The 21,166-nt window shown below is 36.9% G+C and overlaps 1 protein-coding gene across 1 annotated transcript; it reads right to left on the bottom strand.

The window, feature by feature from the left end:
* Positions 1-5,134: 5,134 nt before the first annotated feature.
* On the bottom strand, positions 5,135-20,870 carry LOC133461017 (histone-lysine N-methyltransferase SETDB1-B-like). The gene is made up of 8 exons (XM_061741768.1): positions 20,596-20,870; positions 18,974-19,090; positions 12,071-12,415; positions 11,805-11,939; positions 10,556-10,757; positions 10,362-10,435; positions 8,005-8,195; positions 5,135-6,702 (listed from the first exon to the last, which is right to left on the bottom strand). Exons 2-8 carry the CDS (start codon positions 19,083-19,085, stop codon positions 6,589-6,591), a joined length of 1,173 nt encoding a protein of 390 aa, XP_061597752.1. The 5' UTR covers positions 19,086-19,090; positions 20,596-20,870; the 3' UTR covers positions 5,135-6,588.
* Positions 20,871-21,166: the final 296 nt, after the last annotated feature.

A 21,166-nucleotide genomic window follows, 5' to 3' on the forward strand; every position in this document is an offset into this window, starting at 1 on the left:
TCAAACTTAACTTTATTTATTTTTTGCTCGAAGTTTGAGGACGTTATATTCTAAAAGTTTAAACACATTTCCTTTATACAAGAGTCTCATTCTGGATCTAGTGATGTAATTTTTTGGAAATCTTGATGGGGAGGAGACCTATGCAGTACTCGAGTTGTAAAAAAAAATCAGAGGGGATGGTGGATTTTATCATATGGGGACAGATAATTTGTGCTGATTACAAATAATATAATATATTAAAAATAATAGCACTGACCAAAACACCTGCAGAAATACTGCAGGAATGACATAGCAGCAGTTAAATGCAGCCTTCTGTAAGCTTTAAATATCCACTGGGCTTACATCAAATACATCAAAACACAACAATAAAAAACACTTTTCTGAACTTATCAATATGACTCTGTCCTTCACAGGATAAGTAAAATGGATCACTGCAAAAACTCAAAATCTTAACAAGAATAGTTGTCTTATTTCTAATGTCATTACACTTAAAACAAGACTCATCACTGGAAAAAACAACAATTTTCACCTGTTTCAAGTAGATTTTCACTTGAAATAAGTAGAAAAATCTGCCAGTGGAACAAGATTTTTTTGCTTGTAATAAGAAGATAAATCTTGTCCCACTGGCAGACTTTCCTGCTTATTTCAAGTGAAAATCTACTTGAAACAGGTGAAAATTATCAAATAAGTTATTTTTCTGGTGTTATTTTTCTGGTGATGACTCTAAATGTTGAAATAGCAGTAAAACCACATTCATTGATGAAATGACATAAGGGATGGAAAGGGGGGATGGCAGTTTTACAGGGGGGATGATTTGGACCGTTTTTATTTCAGGAGGGGATGCCATCCCCCCTCATCCCCCCTCAACTCCAGTACTGGACATAAGATACTATTAGGTCTTGCAAATATCACAGAGCTACGCCGTTTTGGGCTTTATACGCAAGTAATAACATTTTTAATTTAATACTAAGTTTTACGGGTAGCCAATGGAGTGAGACTAACACTGGAGAGACATGGCCTCTCGTTGATTCCTGTCAGCACTCACGCTGCTGCATTTTGGATCACATGGAGCCTATTCAGCGAATTACTTGAACATCCTGCAAATAACACATTACAGTAATCTAGTCTAGAAGATACAAATACATTTAGAGAGCCAAGAAAGGATTCTGTCCTCCAAAGTATCAAGTAATGTTTCATTCTCAGTTCTGTTGTCATGACCATAGATATTGGCTGTAATGAAGCTAATGTTATCTCCAAATACCAAACAGATGTAGTGTCCCAAATTGTTACAGACAGAATGTAACACATATCCAGAAAAATATGTTTTTGAAGCTGCTCCGGCAGAACACTCAGAGGCTTGGGATCATGACCCCGTTGTGATCTCCAGAGATTAACATCATCACATATGGAATGACTCTTGGGAGGATCAAAAATCAGTTTAAAATGTTTTAGCAAATAAGAACAAGGCTTTGAGTTTACAGAGAGAGAAATTAATGTTACTAGAGGAAATTCAGCAAGCAACTTCTTGATGAGCTGAAAGTATATTTGCAGGAAAAGGGGACCAAGTACTGCACCATTTAAGCAGAGGTGGGTCGTAAGTTACTAGTAACGAGTTACATTTACTCCGTTACATTTACTTGAGTAAGTTTTGGGAAATTTTGTACTTTTAGGAGTAGTTTTGAATCACTATACTTTTTACTTTACTTGAGTAGATTTGTGAAGAAGAAACTGTTCCTCTTACTCCGCTACATTAGGCTACGTTGAGCTGTTACTTTTCTTTTATCCCTTTTTATCCACGTACGCGTCAATCTCATGACATCACTGGGTGATTCTTTGGGAAAAATGTTTGTTTTTGCATGTTTTGTCACATTTACACAGACTCAAACACACACAGAGTTTCTATGAGTTCATGGGATTGTTCTAGTTCTGCCTGGTTAAAAAAGAAAAGTACAAAGGCTGGAAATCTTGTGCTACTTGTGCTTAATTAATTTTTTATTCTGTTATTTTATTTACTTTATTATTTATTAAAGTACTTGAATTTACTTTAAGATTATTTTAATTTAAGCTATTTTTTATTAATTTTAATTTATTATTTTATTGATTTAATTTGCCTGAAGATGATTATTTTGTACTTTTGTCTGTTTGAATGGTTGTGTTAAAAAAATAAATGAGTAGTTTTTTCACCAAGTACTTTTTTACTTTTACTCAAGTAATTATTTGGATGACTTTTCACTTCTACTTGAGTCATATTATTCTGAAGTAACAGTACTTTTACTTGAGTACAATTTTTGGCTCCTCTACCCAGCTCTGCATTTAAGTAATGAACAGTAAACATGCGCTTTGTCACAATGATCTCCATCCTCCCTGGACAGATCTTCAGCAAATCTCAGGTTAATGTCCTGCAGGTAGGAGGACGTTTTGGTCACAGAGCCTTTCTGCAAACTTGTGAGGTGAACTGAACGATGATGCATCAAGGCGTGGTGTTATTTTGCTGTTTGGCTCCAAGTCTGTGTCAGGCAGTCGTTCTCTTTGATTCTGCCAGAACAGATTGAGATATTTCTACCACCTTTCTCTGTACATCCTCTTTCTCCGTCTCCTCGACTCCATGAACCCTTAAATTCCATCTTCTGGAATATTTTTCCTATTCAGATATTCTCTGCTGGCAGTTGTCCACTTGATCCTCCTCTCTCGTTACCTTTTTATTCCCCAAGCAAACACACCCTTCCCCTCAACATATTTCATTCACACACACACACACAAACCAAAGTGGGGGTCCAACAAAAAAAAGTTTGGGAACCACTACATTATTGAATAATCAGCAGTAACTTACAGAGCCAAATCAAGGCCAAAAGTTTTGCTAATTTGAAAATAAAATTTGAACCTGAAAATTCTTTTTTACAGTTTCAATTTTTTTTTTTTCAGTGTCAGATGTTTTTTTCAGTTTCAGATCTTTTTTTTTCAGTTTCAAATTTTTTTTTCAGTTTCAGACTTTTTCAGACTTTTGGCCCCGATCTGAAACTGAAAAAAAAAAGATCTGAAACTGAAAAAAAGATTTGAAACTGAAATAAAAAGTTCTGAAACTGATAAAAAGATCTGATACTGAAAAAAAAAAAATTTAAACTGTAAAAGAGAATTTTCAGGTTCAAATTTTATTTTCAAATTAGCAAAACTTTTGGACTTGATTTGGCTCCATATAACTAATCTTGGGTTTTAGTTGATCCAACTTTAAACATTTTATATGCTTTTGTAAAGTTAAATCTAAAGGTCCATGTTACAAAATATACCTAAACAAGTTACAGCTGATGAACTGGTGTGAAGAAGAACCACAGAGTAAAAGAAATATCTCAAAATATCTGTTTTTCCTAAAAAGAACAATATTTGAGTAAACTAATTTATTTCAACTGTACAAACAAGCTTACAATGAAAAACTGTTTTCGTTACAAAGATTTTTGAGACATTTTTAGAAAATAAAATACCGGTTCTTAAACCAATTACCTTTATATTAAATAACCAAAAGATATAAACATTTGTCCAATATATCAATTTTATTTAATAAATCAATTTCAGGGGACGAGTTTCTCACAACTTATCACATATCTTTATATTTGGCAATTACATTGATTGTTAATTTGTGGTAAGCTTTGCAAAATTTTAAACGCTTCTGCCAGCTCTTTTTAGTTTTGTCCAAATCTAAGCATTTCCCCTTTCCATCTCTTTGGTGCCCTGTTTTTTTTTTAACATTTTGTGTGTGTGATTAATGAATCATTTTTCTTGTCAAAAACAGTAAAACGCTTGAATTTACCCTCCACCCCGCTTATCTGCCGGCCTAACTGTGAATAGCAATTTATTGTGGCTTTTATGTTTTCTGACAGTGTTTTTCTCACAGATCCAGAGTCCTCTTGTGTCCGCTCAAGTACTTCTACAGGACTGTCTCAGAAAATTAGAATATTGTGATAAAGTCCTTTATTTTCTGTAATGCAAAAATGTCATACATTCTGGATTCATTACAAATCAACTGAAATATTGCAAGCCTTTTATTTTAATATTGCTGATCATGGCTTACAGCTTAAGAAAACTCAAATGTCCTATCTCAAAAAATTAGAATATTCTGGGAATCTTAATCTTAAACTGTAAGCCATAATCAGCAATATTAAAATAATAAAAGGCTTGCAATATTTCAGTTGATTTGTAATGAATCCAGAATGTATGATTTTTTTTTTTTTTTTTTTAATTGCATTACGGAAAATAAAGAATGTAATCACAATATTCTAATTTTCTGAGACAGTACTATATGTGTCCCACACTTTTATCCGAGTCCTCAGATATGCTGAGTGTAATGTACTGGTGCAGTGATGCAGGTAGAAAGAAGTAGGTTGTCGTCCAACTGACAGGTCAAGAGACTGATCCGTACCCATTTACTGGATGAGTTGTGCTTGGAGAAGACTTAACCACTTTTTTTATCCTGACTCTGCTCATTGTTGCAGGCAAAAATGCTGCACACCGTCTACGGTGGAACTGCTTGGTGTGTGAATAAGAAACCCATCTGTCCATTTTCTATACACATGTTAATGCTGTACAGGGTCATGGAGATGTTGAATCTTAAATAAGGAAAATATTCTCCATACAAAAGCAGATCATTCATTGTCTACGAGGAGTGAGGCAAAAGTTAATTTACCAACTTTCAGTTCGCTAAGACATCAGTGAGTTAGTACGGAAGAGTATTAGGGCCAGGGAGGAGAAAAATTAAAATATTTTAGAGGAAGATTTTTTTTTTCATTATGCACTTTGAGAAAAAAGTTGATATGTCGAGAAAAAAGTCGAAAGGTCGAGAAAAAAGTCAAAATTTCGTAGATTAAAGTCGAAATGTCGAGAAAAAAGTCGAGATTAATGTTGAAGTACAATTTCGAGAAAAAAAATCGAAATGTTGAGAAAAAAGGCGAAATTTCGACTTTATTCACATTTATTCATTCTGTATTTCAACATTACGACTTTTTTCTCGACATTTCGTCTTTTTTCTCAAAGTGCACAATAAAAAAAAAAGAAAAATCTTCCACTCTTCCACCTGGCCCTAATACTCTTCCATAAAGTTAGATGTCTGAGCATGAATAAAAAAAAAAGTAGAAAAGAATGAGAGACTACTTTTTAATAGACTTTACATCAGTGGAAATCGGGCTGGGGGTCCTTTTCAATGATCCAAATGGAAGCGGTTAAACCACATATTTCATAAATAAATGTGGTTCAAACATAAGTACTGAAAAAGAAGCCAGATGATAAAAAACAGAAGAATAAAATCAGAGTTTTCAGGTACATACAGATGTTTTAACAAACTGATGACACATTTTTGTAAACTCAGACTCAAACGTACAAACACCTTTAAAAATTAAATCAAGATAAGTGATGAATGTAGGACAACAGACATTAATTTATAAGAAACTATGTTGGATATTACATCAAAGTGTTTTATCTTAAGAATGAATGAAAAACGTTTTCATGTCAGCACTATCAGGATGCTTAATATGGACACACCATAGTAATTCAAGAATAAAAGATCCATCATTCATGCACAGTTCTTTCAACAAAAATTGCTTGAAGATACTGACAAGTGATCTTTAAATCATATTTGACAAAGAAATTAAAAAATGAAACCGGCAAACCAAAACTTTAAACTTTTGATCTTTAATTTCACAAAGGAGTATTTGGACTTTATCCAGGCTTGAAAGCAAGAAAAAGAAGAAACTAATGATAATAATAATTATCAAAGAAAATGCTACAACTGGACAGCAAGCCACATGAATCCAGGAAGATAAAGAACAACTCTGATGACCGACCTCTACTCCACACATTATAACACAAATATGAACACAGATGAATATAACATCCATAAGTTCTTGTTTTACTCTGACATAATTCAATGTTCCAAGTACATTTTAAATTAACATTTTATAATTTTTTCATTGTTTTTTTAATTCTTTCTTTCTTTCTTTTTTTTTTTATACCCAACAATGAAGGACTTTATTTGGAAATTAAATAAGCAACTAATTCGAGTCAGTTTGACCATTGAAAAAAACGGAAATTTGGGTATTCTAACCAAAACTATGAAAGTAAACGTAAATTCTATAGTTCATTTACTGATCGTCCCTATATACGTTGAAGATCCAACGCAACATTCAGGAGAACAGTACACATTGTAAGAACAACAAAGTGTGTGAGCAAGTGTTTGCATTTAGGGAACATGACACAACTCAAAACTCTATTGGGAGGGAGATTTTTACAGCTGCTTCCAAGCAACTCATTCACAACACTCAGCTGAAGAAGGATGCAGGGATTTAGGACCTGGTCCTTTACCCAACTTTAAACAAAGGCTCTGTATTCAATATTAAAAGAAAGAAAAAAAAACCTGTGTCAAGACGAAACAAAACAAATACGCTTGAGATGTTCCAGTCCAAGTTTTACTTGGGCTGAGATGCTTCCCCAAAAATTTCTGTGTGCCACCTCTCTGAGGTGCTGGACAATAATTGAGCTATATTCCATTAATTCATTCATTTCAAAATCTCCACAGCAGCGTTACAGTTTAGCTGCAAATGTGGATTAATCAGAATCAGAGTCATCCATGACCTCTTCTTTTTCTTTCACTTCCCAAAACCGTGCGATGTGCTCCACTCGCATGGAGCCCCTGAAGATCCACTCTCTTCGTTGATTTTCCTGAGAGACAAAAATACATTTAATTCTGCAAACATATTACGCTATGCACAATAGTTAAATGATAAAAACCTGAACATGCTTTTGATGATTTTGAGAGTATTGCCAGATTCATGCGTATTACTAGATACTTTTATCAAGCAACAATGCAGCTCCATGCGTCTCATTCTGGGAGTAACGTGATGTTGACGAGTGTTTCTGATTCTTAATCAAAATAATATAACATCAGCACCCTCAGTTAATAGTTGCCCATCAATACTAATTTACAAGACTGTCTCAGAAAATTAGAATATTGTGATAAAGTCCTTTATTTTCTGTAATGCAAAAATGTCATACATTCTGGATTCATTACAAATCAACTGAAATATTGCAAGCCTTTTATTATTTTAATATTGATGATGATGGCTTACAGTTTAAGAAAACTCAAATATCCTATCTCAAAAAATTAGAATATTCTGGGAATCTTAATCTTAAACTGTAAGCCATAATCAGCAATATTAAAATAATAAAATACTTGCAATACTTCAGTTAATTTGTAATGAATGCAGAATGTATGACATTTTTTTTTTTTTTTTTTTTTTTTATAAATTGCATTACAGAAAATAAAGAACTTTATCACAATATTTTATTTTTTTCCGAGACAGTCCTGTATGTGTAACACATAAGAGAAAAAGCATAAATTGAAAGAACTATTCTGTTCCCCAACTTGTAGATAATTGTTTCTTCTTTGAATTAATGAGAGAAAGAGAAAGATAAAGGAGAGTGAAAAAGAGTACGAGCGGGAAAGACAGAGCACAAAAACGAAAGAGAGCATGGGTGAGAGAGGGAGGGAGAAAAAAGAGCAAGAGAAAGATAGAAAAAGGGAAAGAAAGAAAAAGAGTGAAAGAGAAAGAAAAGGAGTGAAAGAGAAAGAAAAAGAGTGAAAGAAAAAGAAAAGGAGTGAAAGAGAAAGAAAAAGAGTGAAAGAAAAAGAGTGAAAGAGAAAGAAAAGGAGTGAAAGAGAAAGAAAAAGAGTGAAAGAAAAAGAGTGAAAGAGAAAGAAAAGGAGTGAAAGAGAAAGAAAAAGAGTGAAAGAAAAAGAGTGAAAGAGAAAGAAAAAGAGTGAAAGAGAAAGAAAAAGATTGAAAGAAAAAGAGTGAAAGGGAAAGAAAGATAAGGAGTGAAAGGGAAAGAAAGAAAAAGATAGTTGGTATTAAGTTGCATCTTACACTGCACATATGCAGATGTACAGACTTCGTGATGCTTAGGTTGTGCACCGAACTCTGTTAATCGTATAAAAAGAATAATGAAGTGAGTGAGACTGACCTGAAAAACCACCTGCATCAAGCTGCAGTCGATGGCCAGCACCTCAGACCTCTGCTGGGTCCCGTTTAATTCTACATTAAAACTCTGTCCCGCCCGGTACTTGTTTAAACGAGGGTATGGCCAGTCTTTCAGGTACTGTTTCATGAAACATCTGTGAGGTTCGTCTGGAACGTCGTCTAAAACGTCATCCACTGTCAACAAAACAGAAAAAGCACAAAGTATGATACACAACTAGAGACTCAGGGCTTAAAGTTAAAAAAAGTCCTGAGCCTGAACTTTTTTTCGGGGAGCGGGGGTACATGCGCTCGGCAAAAATTACATCATTTGAATATTATTTTCCTTTTCACTATAGATGCTTTGATATCAAGTTTTGCTAGTTGTCATTGTGTTTGAAAGGGTATAAGATGACCTACAATCTAAAATATGAATATTTTAAAAGGGCATAACGTTATATGGGCAGGTGAAACTCAGGCAGGCTAATTAATTGGTGGAATTATTGATTAGCAACCATTTAATTCAGTAAAGGACAAATATATATATATATATATATATATATATATATATATATATATATATTCCTTTACTGAATTAAATGGTTGCTAATCAATATTTTTTTTTTAATTCTGGTGCTATGTCCATACCTGTCAAGTCTCCCGTTTTGGCCGGGAAACTACCGTATTTAACCCCTCTTTCCCGCCGTCCCCCTGTATTAGTATTTTCCTGTAAATTTCCCGTTTTATGATATAATAATAATAATTTTTTTAAAGGGTTATTGTGCCTCTACACACTGAATTGTCACTAACCTCGCGAGAACTGCCCCTTGCTGTAGCCTGGAGGGCAGTTCTCACAAGGTTAGTGGCAACAACGGGAAAAAAAAACAACAAATCAGATGGATGGATGTAACGACAGAGAAGACATTTCTGCCAGAAAATCTTGTAAATATGTCTAAAAATGGGAGCCAGAGACCCACATGAGTGATGATGACGAATTAAAAGAAAATGTTTCACTTTAAGACAATCAATTTGTATATAAACTGAAAATATTTAAAATAAAATGAATGTGCTTTAATTCCCCTTTGTTTTCAGTTAGACTATTATAGGAACTACATACATAGGAATGTCCACAGCATTTCAGTGTCAATAGGTACATAAAAAGCACATAATTGTAGTTAGTAAGTGATTGACAGGTACATATTTTACATATTTTGTAAACCTGTCTTAAAATGTAATACTGGGACTGGGTTGGGCTGGTTGGACAGCGGGTGGTGGAAAATTTCCCTTATTTTTAAATCCAAAACTTGACAGGTATGTATGCCATGAGTATTCATATACAGTAATCCCTTGTTTTTCGTGGGGGTTACGTTCCAAAAAGAACCCGTGATAAGTGATATCTGCATAGTAGGAACCTCTCTTTTTTTTTTTTTACAATTATTATAGAAGGCTTCAGATTGCGGAGATCAACACTGCCTCGCACGTATTTCACTGCTCTTCTGAGCCGCTGCATCCCGACTCGCGCTGTAGCGTCTTTTTCTTCTAAAGCCCGCGGTGCAGGTGTGTTTTTTCGAGAGAAGAACATGGTTATGGGTATTTTTTTGTTGCTCTTTTTTTCTTCTGGGCAAAAAGATTCTTAGAAACCGACATTCATTAATGTTTTCTCCATCTTGAAGTCGGTGATTGGTATTCCGGCAGGTTGAAACAGCGCTCTGCGCCCTGCTAGCGTCAAAGACCCGCCCAGCTCTACTTCTGATTTGCTAGTGTTAGTTTGGTTGAGCGCCAGAGCTGCTTTCCTCTCATTCCATTGGTAGACGAACTCGGTTGACTCAAACTTTTTTTTTTCCTCAATTTTTTTTTTTTTTTTAAAGCAGTCAAACTCGCACATCGAGAAAAAAATTCCGTACGCCGGAGAGTTTCTTTCAGGAGCCCACGGGCGGGTAGTGCGGTGAATAAAGGCTGATTTATGGTTCTGCGTAAAATCGACACCGTACCCTACGCCGTAGGGTCTGCGTTGGTGTAACGCGGAACCATAAATCAGCCTTTTAAAAAGCGAGTTTCAGCTGTCAATCAAAATAACGTGGGGGCCCATAACGCTTTCAGTGTGGACAGAGAGCGTCCGATGCCACGCAGTGCGACGCGATAGTCGGACGCTCGCGTGCAGTTAGGACAGGCTGTTAGGCTGTGGATCGCCATAATGCTTTATGAAAGTGCACATTGGGGAGGGAGCATTATGCCTTCTTGGGATCATTGTTGATACACAACTAGAGACTGGATGCAGAATGTAGAGCTGTGAGGAGGTGGCTGAGGTTTGGCCTCATCAGCTGGGTTATAAAAAAAAAATACACATCCTTAGTGTGAACTTACATGGTCTGCACACCAGATGAAATAAAGGTAGTCCAACATAGACTGGTGTATGATCATCCAAGAACATCAAGAACCTGGAAAATAAAAAAGCATTTTCCTTTTTGTTGGGAATCAAGCTACTTTTCCTTTTCTAACTGATAGAGTTTCTGTTGGTTCATAAATGTGGAGGTTAATGCTACTTTAAATACACAGACCTGAACTGGTTCCTTCTGCTGGGCAGTTCAGACAAAATACCAGGTCGGAACCTGAACTTGTTATTTTGGCACCGGACGACGACGCGGGCGCCGACGTACAGCTGCTCCACCTTGGGCCTGGTGTCGTAGGCAATGTGGTGTCCAGATACAACACACCGCCCCTTTTCTTCAAAACTAACTTTGTACTTTAAGCGCCCATCCTCTGTGAAGAACAAAATCAAACGGTTGGAATTAAAAAAGGACATTCATTCATATTGCATGTGTGGAAAATATGTTTGAGCACCATTTTGAACACACTTCTAAATGTTTTGGAGTGCAAAACATTTAATAGTTTCAAATATTTTTTTCCTTCTATGTTCAGGGGATTAAATTCAAATAGAGACACTCAAATTTATACAAATTTTCCATATATTCTATATAGTATGTGTATATATATATATATATATATATATATATATATATATATATATATATGTGTGTGTGTGTGTGTGTGTGTGTGTGTGTGTGTATGTTTATATATATATATATATATATATATATATATATATATGCAAACAATAGATGTTTAAAATTAAATTTTCTACGACTATCTTCATTATTTGAACTGAAAGTAAACATATATTGTAATTTTTCTGGTAATGCTTTACATTTAGCTGTACATGATTGTGAGTGTCTGTAACTTAACCAAATCATGGAGTTTCAGTTAATCTTGATTCAAAAAATAATCTGTTGGTGTGTTCTCTGTAATGCGTATTGTAAATAACTCTAAGTGCTCTATTCTGTAATAAAAATAAAGGATTCATATTAGTTGGATATGTGTTGCCCCAGACTGCAACACAATAAGTTAAATAAGGCAAAATTAATGAATATAAAATTCTCATTACTGTATGATTTAACACAAACTTAGCCTTATTCAAAACAAAAATATTTTTGCAAAACTCCTTCTAAAGTAAGTGATAAATTTGTCTCTCTTCTTGAATGGCCAAAAATCATAAATTTTGTTTTTTTCAAATTTAAAGAAAACTTATTCTCATCAAACCATTTTTTTAATTTCACCATTTCTTTTTCTATACATTTAGCAAGAGTTTTTAAATCATGACCTGAACAAAAAAAAAAAGTTGTATCATCTGCAAATAACACAACACATATATGATCATCTCACAGCCCTAAAATGCATCCAAAATTTTGCAACACAAAATCTATTTCACACATTTTTGTTTGCAGTGAAGTTGGCGATAAATTCTCTCACCCTTTGTAATTATTTCAACTACTTTCCCCCGTTGCCACCTCATAGGCCGTCTCCTGGCTATGACCATCATGTCCACCTTGATTTCTTCTTGTGGTAGGTTAGGGCGGACTTTAGTAGTTTCACGAGAAGAGTGAGCTGTTGGCACAAATGTCATTATTTCTCCCGCGCGAAATGAAAACAAGCGCAGACTATGTAAATACTTCTGTACTTTACTAAAATCTTGATTAAATGTAGCACTGATGCCATGTGTTGGTGCGAGGTCTTACCATTGCTGTTGTTACTGGTTGCACATAATGGCGGCGTTGTCTCGCATTTTGCAGTTTTAGAAGTTTTGTGTTTATTGTTTAAAACTAAAAAATCTGAATCACTAGAATCCTCTTCAGATTCCCAGTCTATATCCGAGTCCGAGCTGCTGAGGGATTCATCTTCACTGTAGAACTGCGGAGGTGTCGGTGGTCGCAGAGCGCTGATTTTGTATTCAGGCAGTCTGGTCAAAACCACAACTGCTTTTTTGATTAAATTGGCAGAGTCACAGTTGTCCCAGTGTGTTGCCTTGCTGAGAGCATCGTGTGTGGAAGGGACAGAGTCGCATGGAGATTCAGACATATTTTCTGCAGACAAAAAAAAAAAAAAAAAAAAAACACAGTTTGGGAAAATGTGAGGTGGAGAAAAACAACAAAACAGGAAACCAGCACCAGAAATTAACGTATGTTGAAAACGTGATAAACAGTCTAATAGGTGGAGCTTTGAAAACATAAATCCACTAAGTTTGGTAACAGGCAGGAATGTCCCCAGTCTGGTTGCTGTCAGAATAACAGATGCACCTGAATGCAGGTTTTTAGGAGGTCAAATATGACTTCCTAAAAACCTGAAATACAACTGGAAACTACTGTAGCTTCCAAGACACACCTTTCCTTAAAGGGGACCTATTATGAAAAACAGGTTTTCTCTTGCTTTAACATATATAAAGTAGTCTCCCCTCAGCCTGCCAACTCAGAGAAGGAGGAAAGCAACCAGATTCTGCAGTCAGTACGTTTACATGCAGCAAAGAAATCAGATTTCTGATGGTATCAGATAAACATCCAGAAGACCCAATCACTTATCTGAGTTTACCTGCTGTTCAGAGAATCGGATAAATGTCCAGATCATGGCTGACTCCGTGGCGCTATGTGGCGCTGTAACCATAGTAACCATGGTAACCATTTCAACAAAGAGCCACTTCCGGTTGACGGTTGTTTTGTTTTTGCACCAATGTTACGCCTTCCGTATATTCTTCCACTTTATTTTGATCTGCTCCGGTGTCCTGATGAAGCTTCTGCCATCTGTTTCGCGATCTTCATGTTGGTGTTTAAACAACTATTTAACACGCGCCGTCTCCTTTCACTTCCGGGTGAATCCCCAGAGGAAATTCTCCAGCTGCTCAGACTGCAATATCTGATGTCTCCGTATACATGGAGTTAACATTCCAACTGTGAACGAATTATCTAGGTGTTGCTATCTGATTATTGAATGTCTGAAATAGGTCCGAAGTAGATCGGATTAAGGTGTTTACATGCAGTTTAAAAGTCCGAACGATGTCTTATACGATCAGAAATCCGATTGAACTGCTGCATGAAAACGTACCGAGTGTCTTTACAGCCGCCCGGATGAGCCGTCCAGTTTGATGTGGATCTACGAGCCGTTCAGATTCTGCTCCTGTCGTTACGTAACGACGGGAGCGATGCGTGAAACCACGCCCGCAACTAACTCTGGCCGGAACAACAACTCTGCTGGCCAGAGCTTCCACCATTTTTTCATAGCGGTGTGTCGTGATGGCGTCTGTTCGAGCTAGACATGCGAATTGCTCTGTTGTTGGTTGTAAAAACCAACACAAATGTCTGTATTCTGTCTTTGTGCCCTCCCCTGCTACGCGTCATTCAGGCAGCCAATCAGCACAGAGCCTCATTATCATAGCCCCGCCCACTCAGAATCCTGCATAGATAATGAGGTTAGAGACTGGGAAGATAAAGACATGAATCAGAGGCGGTACACTGGTGTACCAGTGTAGGGCCCTCCCTGGGTTGGCAGAGGGGAGCAATGCCCAGGACTGTCTAGGTATGAGCACTGGGTGATGAAATGGGTAAAAAATCGGGGATTAAAAAAAAAAAAAAAAAAAAAAAAAAAAAAAAAAAAAGAATCAGAGGCGGAATTTCTAATCTATTTAGCAAAAAAAAATAATCAAAAGCTTGTTTTTAAGACATTCAAGGCCTGTTTAAAATAGGTATTTGATGCCATAATAGGTCCCCTTTAAATCTCAATGTAATAATAATAATTATAAGCCATCCCTGTGGTGTAACAGTTAGCCATTGTGTCTGTGTCTCTCCTTTCTCTGTTCTTCATTCTCTCTGTCTGTCCTCTCTTTCCCTGCTCTGCCCAGCTGGTCTCCAGCAGTTCTTTTAAGCCCTGGTAAGAGCCAGTAAACTTGAATGTACTTGAATGTTTTTTTTTTTTGTCAAAATCAAAAATAGTTTTGAATCGACCTTAAATTAAGACCAATTTTGAAATGGGGTCAGTCTCAAAGCACCATAAGTCAAATAACTTTCTTTACATTAAGCTGATATTTGCTCATTAAGACATACCTGTGGATCAGCCAGTACATTTAGAACAGGTGTTTTCACTAACAACCATCTCCCTGCAGAGGAGCTAGGGGGTATTCCAAGAAGGAGGTTTACTGGCTAAACTGGGTATGTTAACCCAGGGTAAATGGTAAACCTGGGTTTTCCGTTCCAAAATGGTCAGGTTAAGTAAGTTACCATGGTAACATAGGCTCTGAACCTAACCTGGTAGGGGGTAGGTTTTTATGCCGGTTTTGTTCAAGTTTTTTTCAGATAACCCAGTTATGTTTGGGTATTTAAGCGCAAGTTCAGGAGGGCTGCTGCAACTTGTTACACATAGAAGCCCAAATTGTCCGTTCAATTCACCGTGAGAGGGTGATAAGACCACTGTATATGACATTTTATCTTTCCCCAATGAGTATTTGCGAGAGCGCTACCGTTTTTCAGCAGAATCCCTGATTTATTTGAGTAACCTTCTCCATCCATACACTGTAAACCCTAATAAGTTCACAGAACTCAAAATGTTTTTGTAACTGATTACCCAAAAATATTTTAGTGATATTTTTAAATGTTTTAAGTTTATATAAAATAAGAATTACACTTACAGTTGCCTTAAATTATCTTAATATTATCTTTAAAAAAAATTAATATTCCACAGCTTATAGTTTGGGAGAAATACACTCACAATTTTCAATATTCCTCAACTCATAGTCTGTGGGAAATACACTCAAAATTAAATCTAAAATCAAATACTGATGCCAGTCCACTACACATTTAATCAGTTAATAATGTTAGAAAAAATGAAAGCGACACCACTGTTACAATTCAACCATTTTTAATGTTTAACCATTAAAAATTGTTTTAACTTTAACCATTGTTAATGTTTTTAATGTTTACGTGGGTCTGCCCTCTCTTCCCTGCAAACAATGTGCATCGCTCTCCGTTTTTTTGCATCTGGGAGTTTCTGTACAGTATTGGAGACGCTGAACATATCGGGAAAGCAACTGCCAGTCGGTGCGTAAAGTGTGCCTTGCGCTAAAGCGCTTCATGGACAACTTTATTCGTTTTCCTGGCCACAAACCCACGAGGGTCATTAAGACGGAGTTCCACCAACTGGCAAGTCAGCATCGCTTAGGTTTCTCAAATATGCACAGAAATCTTTGCTGGTGAGATTACATTTAATGAGCATTGGCTACTTTTCAGGCTATCCAAACGTTATTTAGATGTGCCAATTACAGCACCATCCCAAAATGAGGCTGACTTTGTTAACAGGAAAGGTTTCCACAGCATCAATGTCCAAGTAGGTATAATGGCTGCTTTTATTTTTGAGCGCTCTCTTAATGATGTTTGAAAACTTATTTTTTCAATTACCAGATGATGCGATGCTGCAAATCTAATATCAAAGGTGGAGGCAAGATGGCAGGCTCTGTGCATGATGCCAGGATGTACAGGGAATCAAATTTGAGCACCACATTTCCACAGAGTGCGTTATATTACTAATATTATATTGATCAGTTTTGCGAATATTCATGTATCTAACTTTGTGTTATATGTGCAATTGCAGGAGAATTTGATGGCTATTCCTTGGGGATAGAGGATATCCGTGCATCCCCTATGCTCATTACCCCGTACCCCGATCCGGATGCTGGAGCGCAAACACGCTTCAACGTGGCTCACAGCAGAACCAGGGTCAAAATGATAGTCACAGAGTGTATGATCAAATCTGTCTCAATCATTTCAATTAAAAAAATACAATTGACAGAGTTTTCACTTTTCTTTTTGTTTTATTTTTTCAATTCATTTTCCCATTGTTTGCTTCATTCATTTTAGTTGTTTCCCTGCATCAACACACCTGATTCTAATTAACGGTCGTCACCACCTTGTCATCAAAGTCTGGATAGTTATGTTAATGACCAAGCTCCTTGTATCACGGTTTGATAAAAAAAAGGGACACATCTAAAACAGACCGACTTTGGACACCCCTAATATAAAATTCACATAATGGCCTAAACTTACGCATTGACGCGATCAGTAATTCTCTGCCAAGCCATATCACGTGCTTTGGCAGATGTATTAGTGTTACTTTTTTTGTAATCACTGCCCTCTCCTCCTCATACGCCTCCAGGAGGACTTGCTGCTCCATTTTTCAACCCTCGATAGATGATGTCTTTATAGATTCACCGGGAACGCGCACAACTCTGGGTTACCCAACTCTGGGTTAGTTGAGTTCATTCATAACCGGGGTGTTGGAACCCACTGAGCGGGTTTAGTCGTCATGGGTTCAATTAACCTCAAGATGAGACTTTTACTCATCGTTTGTTAAACCTCCTTCTTGGAATACCCCCCTGGCTTAGTGACCTGAGGGGTATTCCAGAAAGCAGGTTCAACAAACTCCGAGTTTAAACCTGAACTCCGAGTCGACTTAACCTGAGAGAGGAAACTCAAGAGTTTTCGGTTCCAGAACAGCAGATATGAGTTAGTTCAATCAACTCTGAGTTTGTTAACCTCGAGTTAAGCGCATGCGTGAAGAAAATAAAAAGCCATCATCAATAGAGCCCTGATACAAGGATTCACCATGGCAACCGGCGACAACAAAAGATCCACATACTTTTTCTTTTTCTAAACTTTATTTAACATTTTAATTTACAAAATCCCTTTGAGGAAACATTAGTTTCTTAAGATGCACATACTTCACGCCACTGGAGTTAGAAGTGTTAATACGTGCGTATGGCGAGTATGAGAGCAAATTTCGAAAAAAAAAAAAAACACAGCTGCAGCAGCAAAGGCGTGGGAGAAAGTTGCTGCAGTCAATGTGTAAGTTTGAATGCAGTATTCATTTAACATTTAAGCACACTGTCTTATAATATTACAGATGAAAACAGTGGTGGAATGGTATTGAATGAAATTTTATTGTCATTTAGATCAGGGGCAGCCGCCACACCTCGACTTCAGGGGAAAATGTAAATGTTTTTTTTATACATTTATGGAATTACTCTGTGTCTATTTGTATTGATTTATTCTATTACTTAATACATATAAAATAACTACAAATGCATATCAGAACAACATGATGGATTTCACTAGGTATTATCTTTCCCAACACTTGTATCCTCCTCATATCTTGAAATGGGATGTCCCAGCGTCCCTGACGACAGTGGCCGCTATCAATCTGGTTTTTAGCGCGCTCTGCAGTGTTACTAACTTACAAAAATGAAAAGGAAGCAGACAACCATGCAATTTTTAAAAAAAAAAGAAAGAAGGCAAGTGATGGTCCAATGTTGCCCCAGTAGAAGATATTAACGAGCCTGTTAGCCACTGATGGATTAATTATGCAAGTTCATTTTAAGGTAAATGGTAAATGGTAAAAAACGCCCCAAAGCGCTTTACACTGCAAACATTCACCCACACACGCACACCGGTCGTCGGCGGAGCTGCCATACAACGGCGCTGGCCTGACAACCGGGAGCAACCGGGGGATTCAGTGTCTTGCCCAAGGACACTTTGGTGGACACAGGAGGAACTAGGGTTTGAACCACTGACCTTCAGGTTCATGGGCAAACGCTCTACCAACTGAGCCACCTTCCCCTAAGATATCAAATCACCCTACCCTCTTATAAATCTGTTTAAGGGAAATATTTGACTTTTTTTTTTTTACTCTCTCTTTCTCTCTTCTGCTCCCTCCCTCTCCTTTTTGCATTTGGACTTTAACTGTTTGAAGTTAAACTGGGATGTCCCTGTGATATTGTTGCACTGACATAGTGAATAAAATACGTTGCGTTTGTCAGATACGCTTTTTCTGCTCTCTAACTCTGCCGCTTACTGTCCGTGGTGCAGAAAACGGATGTGTATTGCCTAAAGGCCCATTGGCTGAATTGACGCCACTGAGGGAGGAGACAGAGAGAAACTCAGGCTTTATTGAAGTAAACCTGCTAGCGAGCAGGTTAGGTTCAGAAGCTCAGTTGCCGTAGTAACTGACTCAGAGTTTGAGTTAAATCGCTTTCTGGAACTGAAAACTCCGGATTTCCCTCATCTCAGGCTTAACAAACTCAGAGTTTTCACTAAACCAGCTTCCTGGAATACCCCTCAGTTGGAACAACTGCTGGACAGGATTTTTACTTTATTTATTTTTATCCCCTATTTTTTCCCCCACTTTCATCACCCAGTGCTCTACCTAAGTGACAGTCCTGGGCATTGCTCCCTCTACCAACCCCAGGAGGAACTACACTGAGTTCAGGTCTCCTCATAAACCTGAGGACTGAGCAGGTCACTTCTTTTCACCAGACAGAGTGGGGTTTCTCTGGCCGGACGTAGCGCGTGGAAGGATCACGTTATTCCGGCGGGATCCTCCCCACCCCATCTGTTCCCCGGTTGGCCAGAGGGGGCAGTAGAGCCAGGACTGTTGCATGTTTTTGTGAGGGTAGCTCACATTAAAATACCCAAGGGAACACGGGGAGAACATGCAAACTCCACACAGAAAGGTCCTTTCTCCAACCCCACCCAGGGTGAGGATTTTTACTTTATGGCACCAGGATTATACACCGCTGCCTGTGGATTGGGAGCTTTTTACTAACTTACCATCATCGTCATCTCTTTCATCTTCATCAGAGTCTGCCTTGCTCTTATTCTCTATCGCCATCTCAGACTCCTCATGTGACAGTGCTTTTGTATCCAACTCATCGACTTCCATAACCACTGCAAATGCACAAGATGTAGGCGGCAGATATAACATTTATAAAATATGAAGACATAGGACATCTTGAAGAGATAATATATGAGTTCAAGGAAACTGAGCAAAGAAATATGAATATACATGCAATGTCCACTGCATATTTATTTGTTAAATAACTGTATTTTTCTTGGCCCATTTACCTTAGGGAATTATGGAGAACAATTTCTTGCTAAATCTGGAAAATTCAGATGCAAAGGGCCCACATGACTTCTAGGTGCCACCTGAGTTACTTGGGCAGGATCAAAATTTAGACTTTGGAACAAACAGAATTACCTGTGCTCATATCTAGATAAGTAATCATATTTAAGTATTTGACAGTGAACTAGCTTAATTATTTACAAAGTCACAATTTCAGAGTTTTGTCTTGCCAATTTACAGCACATTAAAGTGATGTGGTTGTTATAGTTCAGCCACCTTCAGCAAAACTTAAGTTAGAGCTGAAGTGAAGCAACAAACTGTTGAATTGCCATCCTAGAGGGTTGAATTCCTCCATCACAGTGAAGTTTTACAAAATACAGCCTCAAACAGAACCCAATAAAAAAAAAAAACTAAAAAAGCCAGAGATGCACATAAGAGGTAAACATATACAGGACTATCTCAGAAAATTAGAATATTGTGATTTTCTGTAATGCAATTACAAAAACAAAAATGTCTTAAATGACAGCTTAAGAAAACTCAAATATCCTATCTCAAAAAATTAGAATACCGTATTCTGGGAATCTTAATCTTAAACTGTAAACCATAATCAGCAATATTAAAATAATATAAGGCTTGCAATATTTCAGTTGATTTGTAATGAATCCAGAATGTATGACTTTTTTTTTTTTTTTTTTAAATTGCATTACAGAAAATAAATAACTTTATCACAATATTCAAATTTTCTGAGACAGTCCTGTATATAAGCCACCAGGGCTCTTCCTTTGTTTTTACTTTTTTTGTTCAATTTGTCTTATATTGCTAAATAAATAAATAAATAAATAAATAAATAAATAAATAAATAAACTAAACTAAACTATATTAAGTATACAAATACAAAGATATATGTTGTGGGGTAGGGCCATGCAGAGTTAATTATCGGTAGTTGGCAGGACATTTTTTAAATATTGTGCATGTCTCATAATGAAATACCTTCTCTAATTACTGAAAAGCAGAACACGTGACTAAATACCTGACTATTATGTGTCTGTCGTTTAGGATTTTAAAGCATAAATCATGGCGACAAGAATTTGGGAAATATGTACCGAAATAATTTAGATGTTAACACATGGTATGTGTAAATTGTCATCAATATTCCATGGGCACGGCACATTATTATCACATTTGTACAGTTAATAAACACTGTGACTAGAGCTCTATATTAACTGAGTACTAGCTCATTTAAACCTAGGAAGTCCAGCTGACGTGCTACTATCATAACTTAATGCATGGTTATCGATCAGGGGTGGAAAGAGTGAAACCGACAGCTCACCTGTGGTTTTTGTGCCGATTCTCCGCCGGTCAGGGCAAAAGTCTGTTAATGTTTTTGCTGGTCGGAATGATTTCCAGCTAAGATCGCCGCGGAGCTGGCTACCGAAACAACAGCGTTGACAGGAACACTGTCGTAGATTATAAATGATTATTAACGCACACTTTTATACAATAATGTCGAGCTCGCTGCAGAACGTAGCTTGTAGCTTTACTTTAGAGGTTTGTGGTATTGTTGTTGCGTATGATCGTCGTCTTCCTTCTCTTTCTTCTTCGTCCTCCTCTTGCTGCGTGTGGCCGCCGCTACGCCGTGAACTGGCACAACAGCGCCCCCCACTGGTCGCAGCTGAGTATTACAGTGGAATTTGAATGGACACTCGAGAAAACTAGTCAACGTCAAATTGTGATTTTATTTTATTTTATTTGATTTATTTGATTTTTGTACATGTAAAAAAAAAACAACACTTCATGAGAAGTTTAGGAAAACAAAACAACAAAACAAAGAATTTCATACTTTAAAACTTGCTATCTTGATTTACATGTACCAAAAAAGGAGTAGGAAAAGTGTAAACTTA

This window comes from Cololabis saira, chromosome 15 (genome assembly GCF_033807715.1).
Source record: "Cololabis saira isolate AMF1-May2022 chromosome 15, fColSai1.1, whole genome shotgun sequence".
Taxonomy (NCBI): Eukaryota; Metazoa; Chordata; class Actinopteri; order Beloniformes; family Belonidae; genus Cololabis; species Cololabis saira.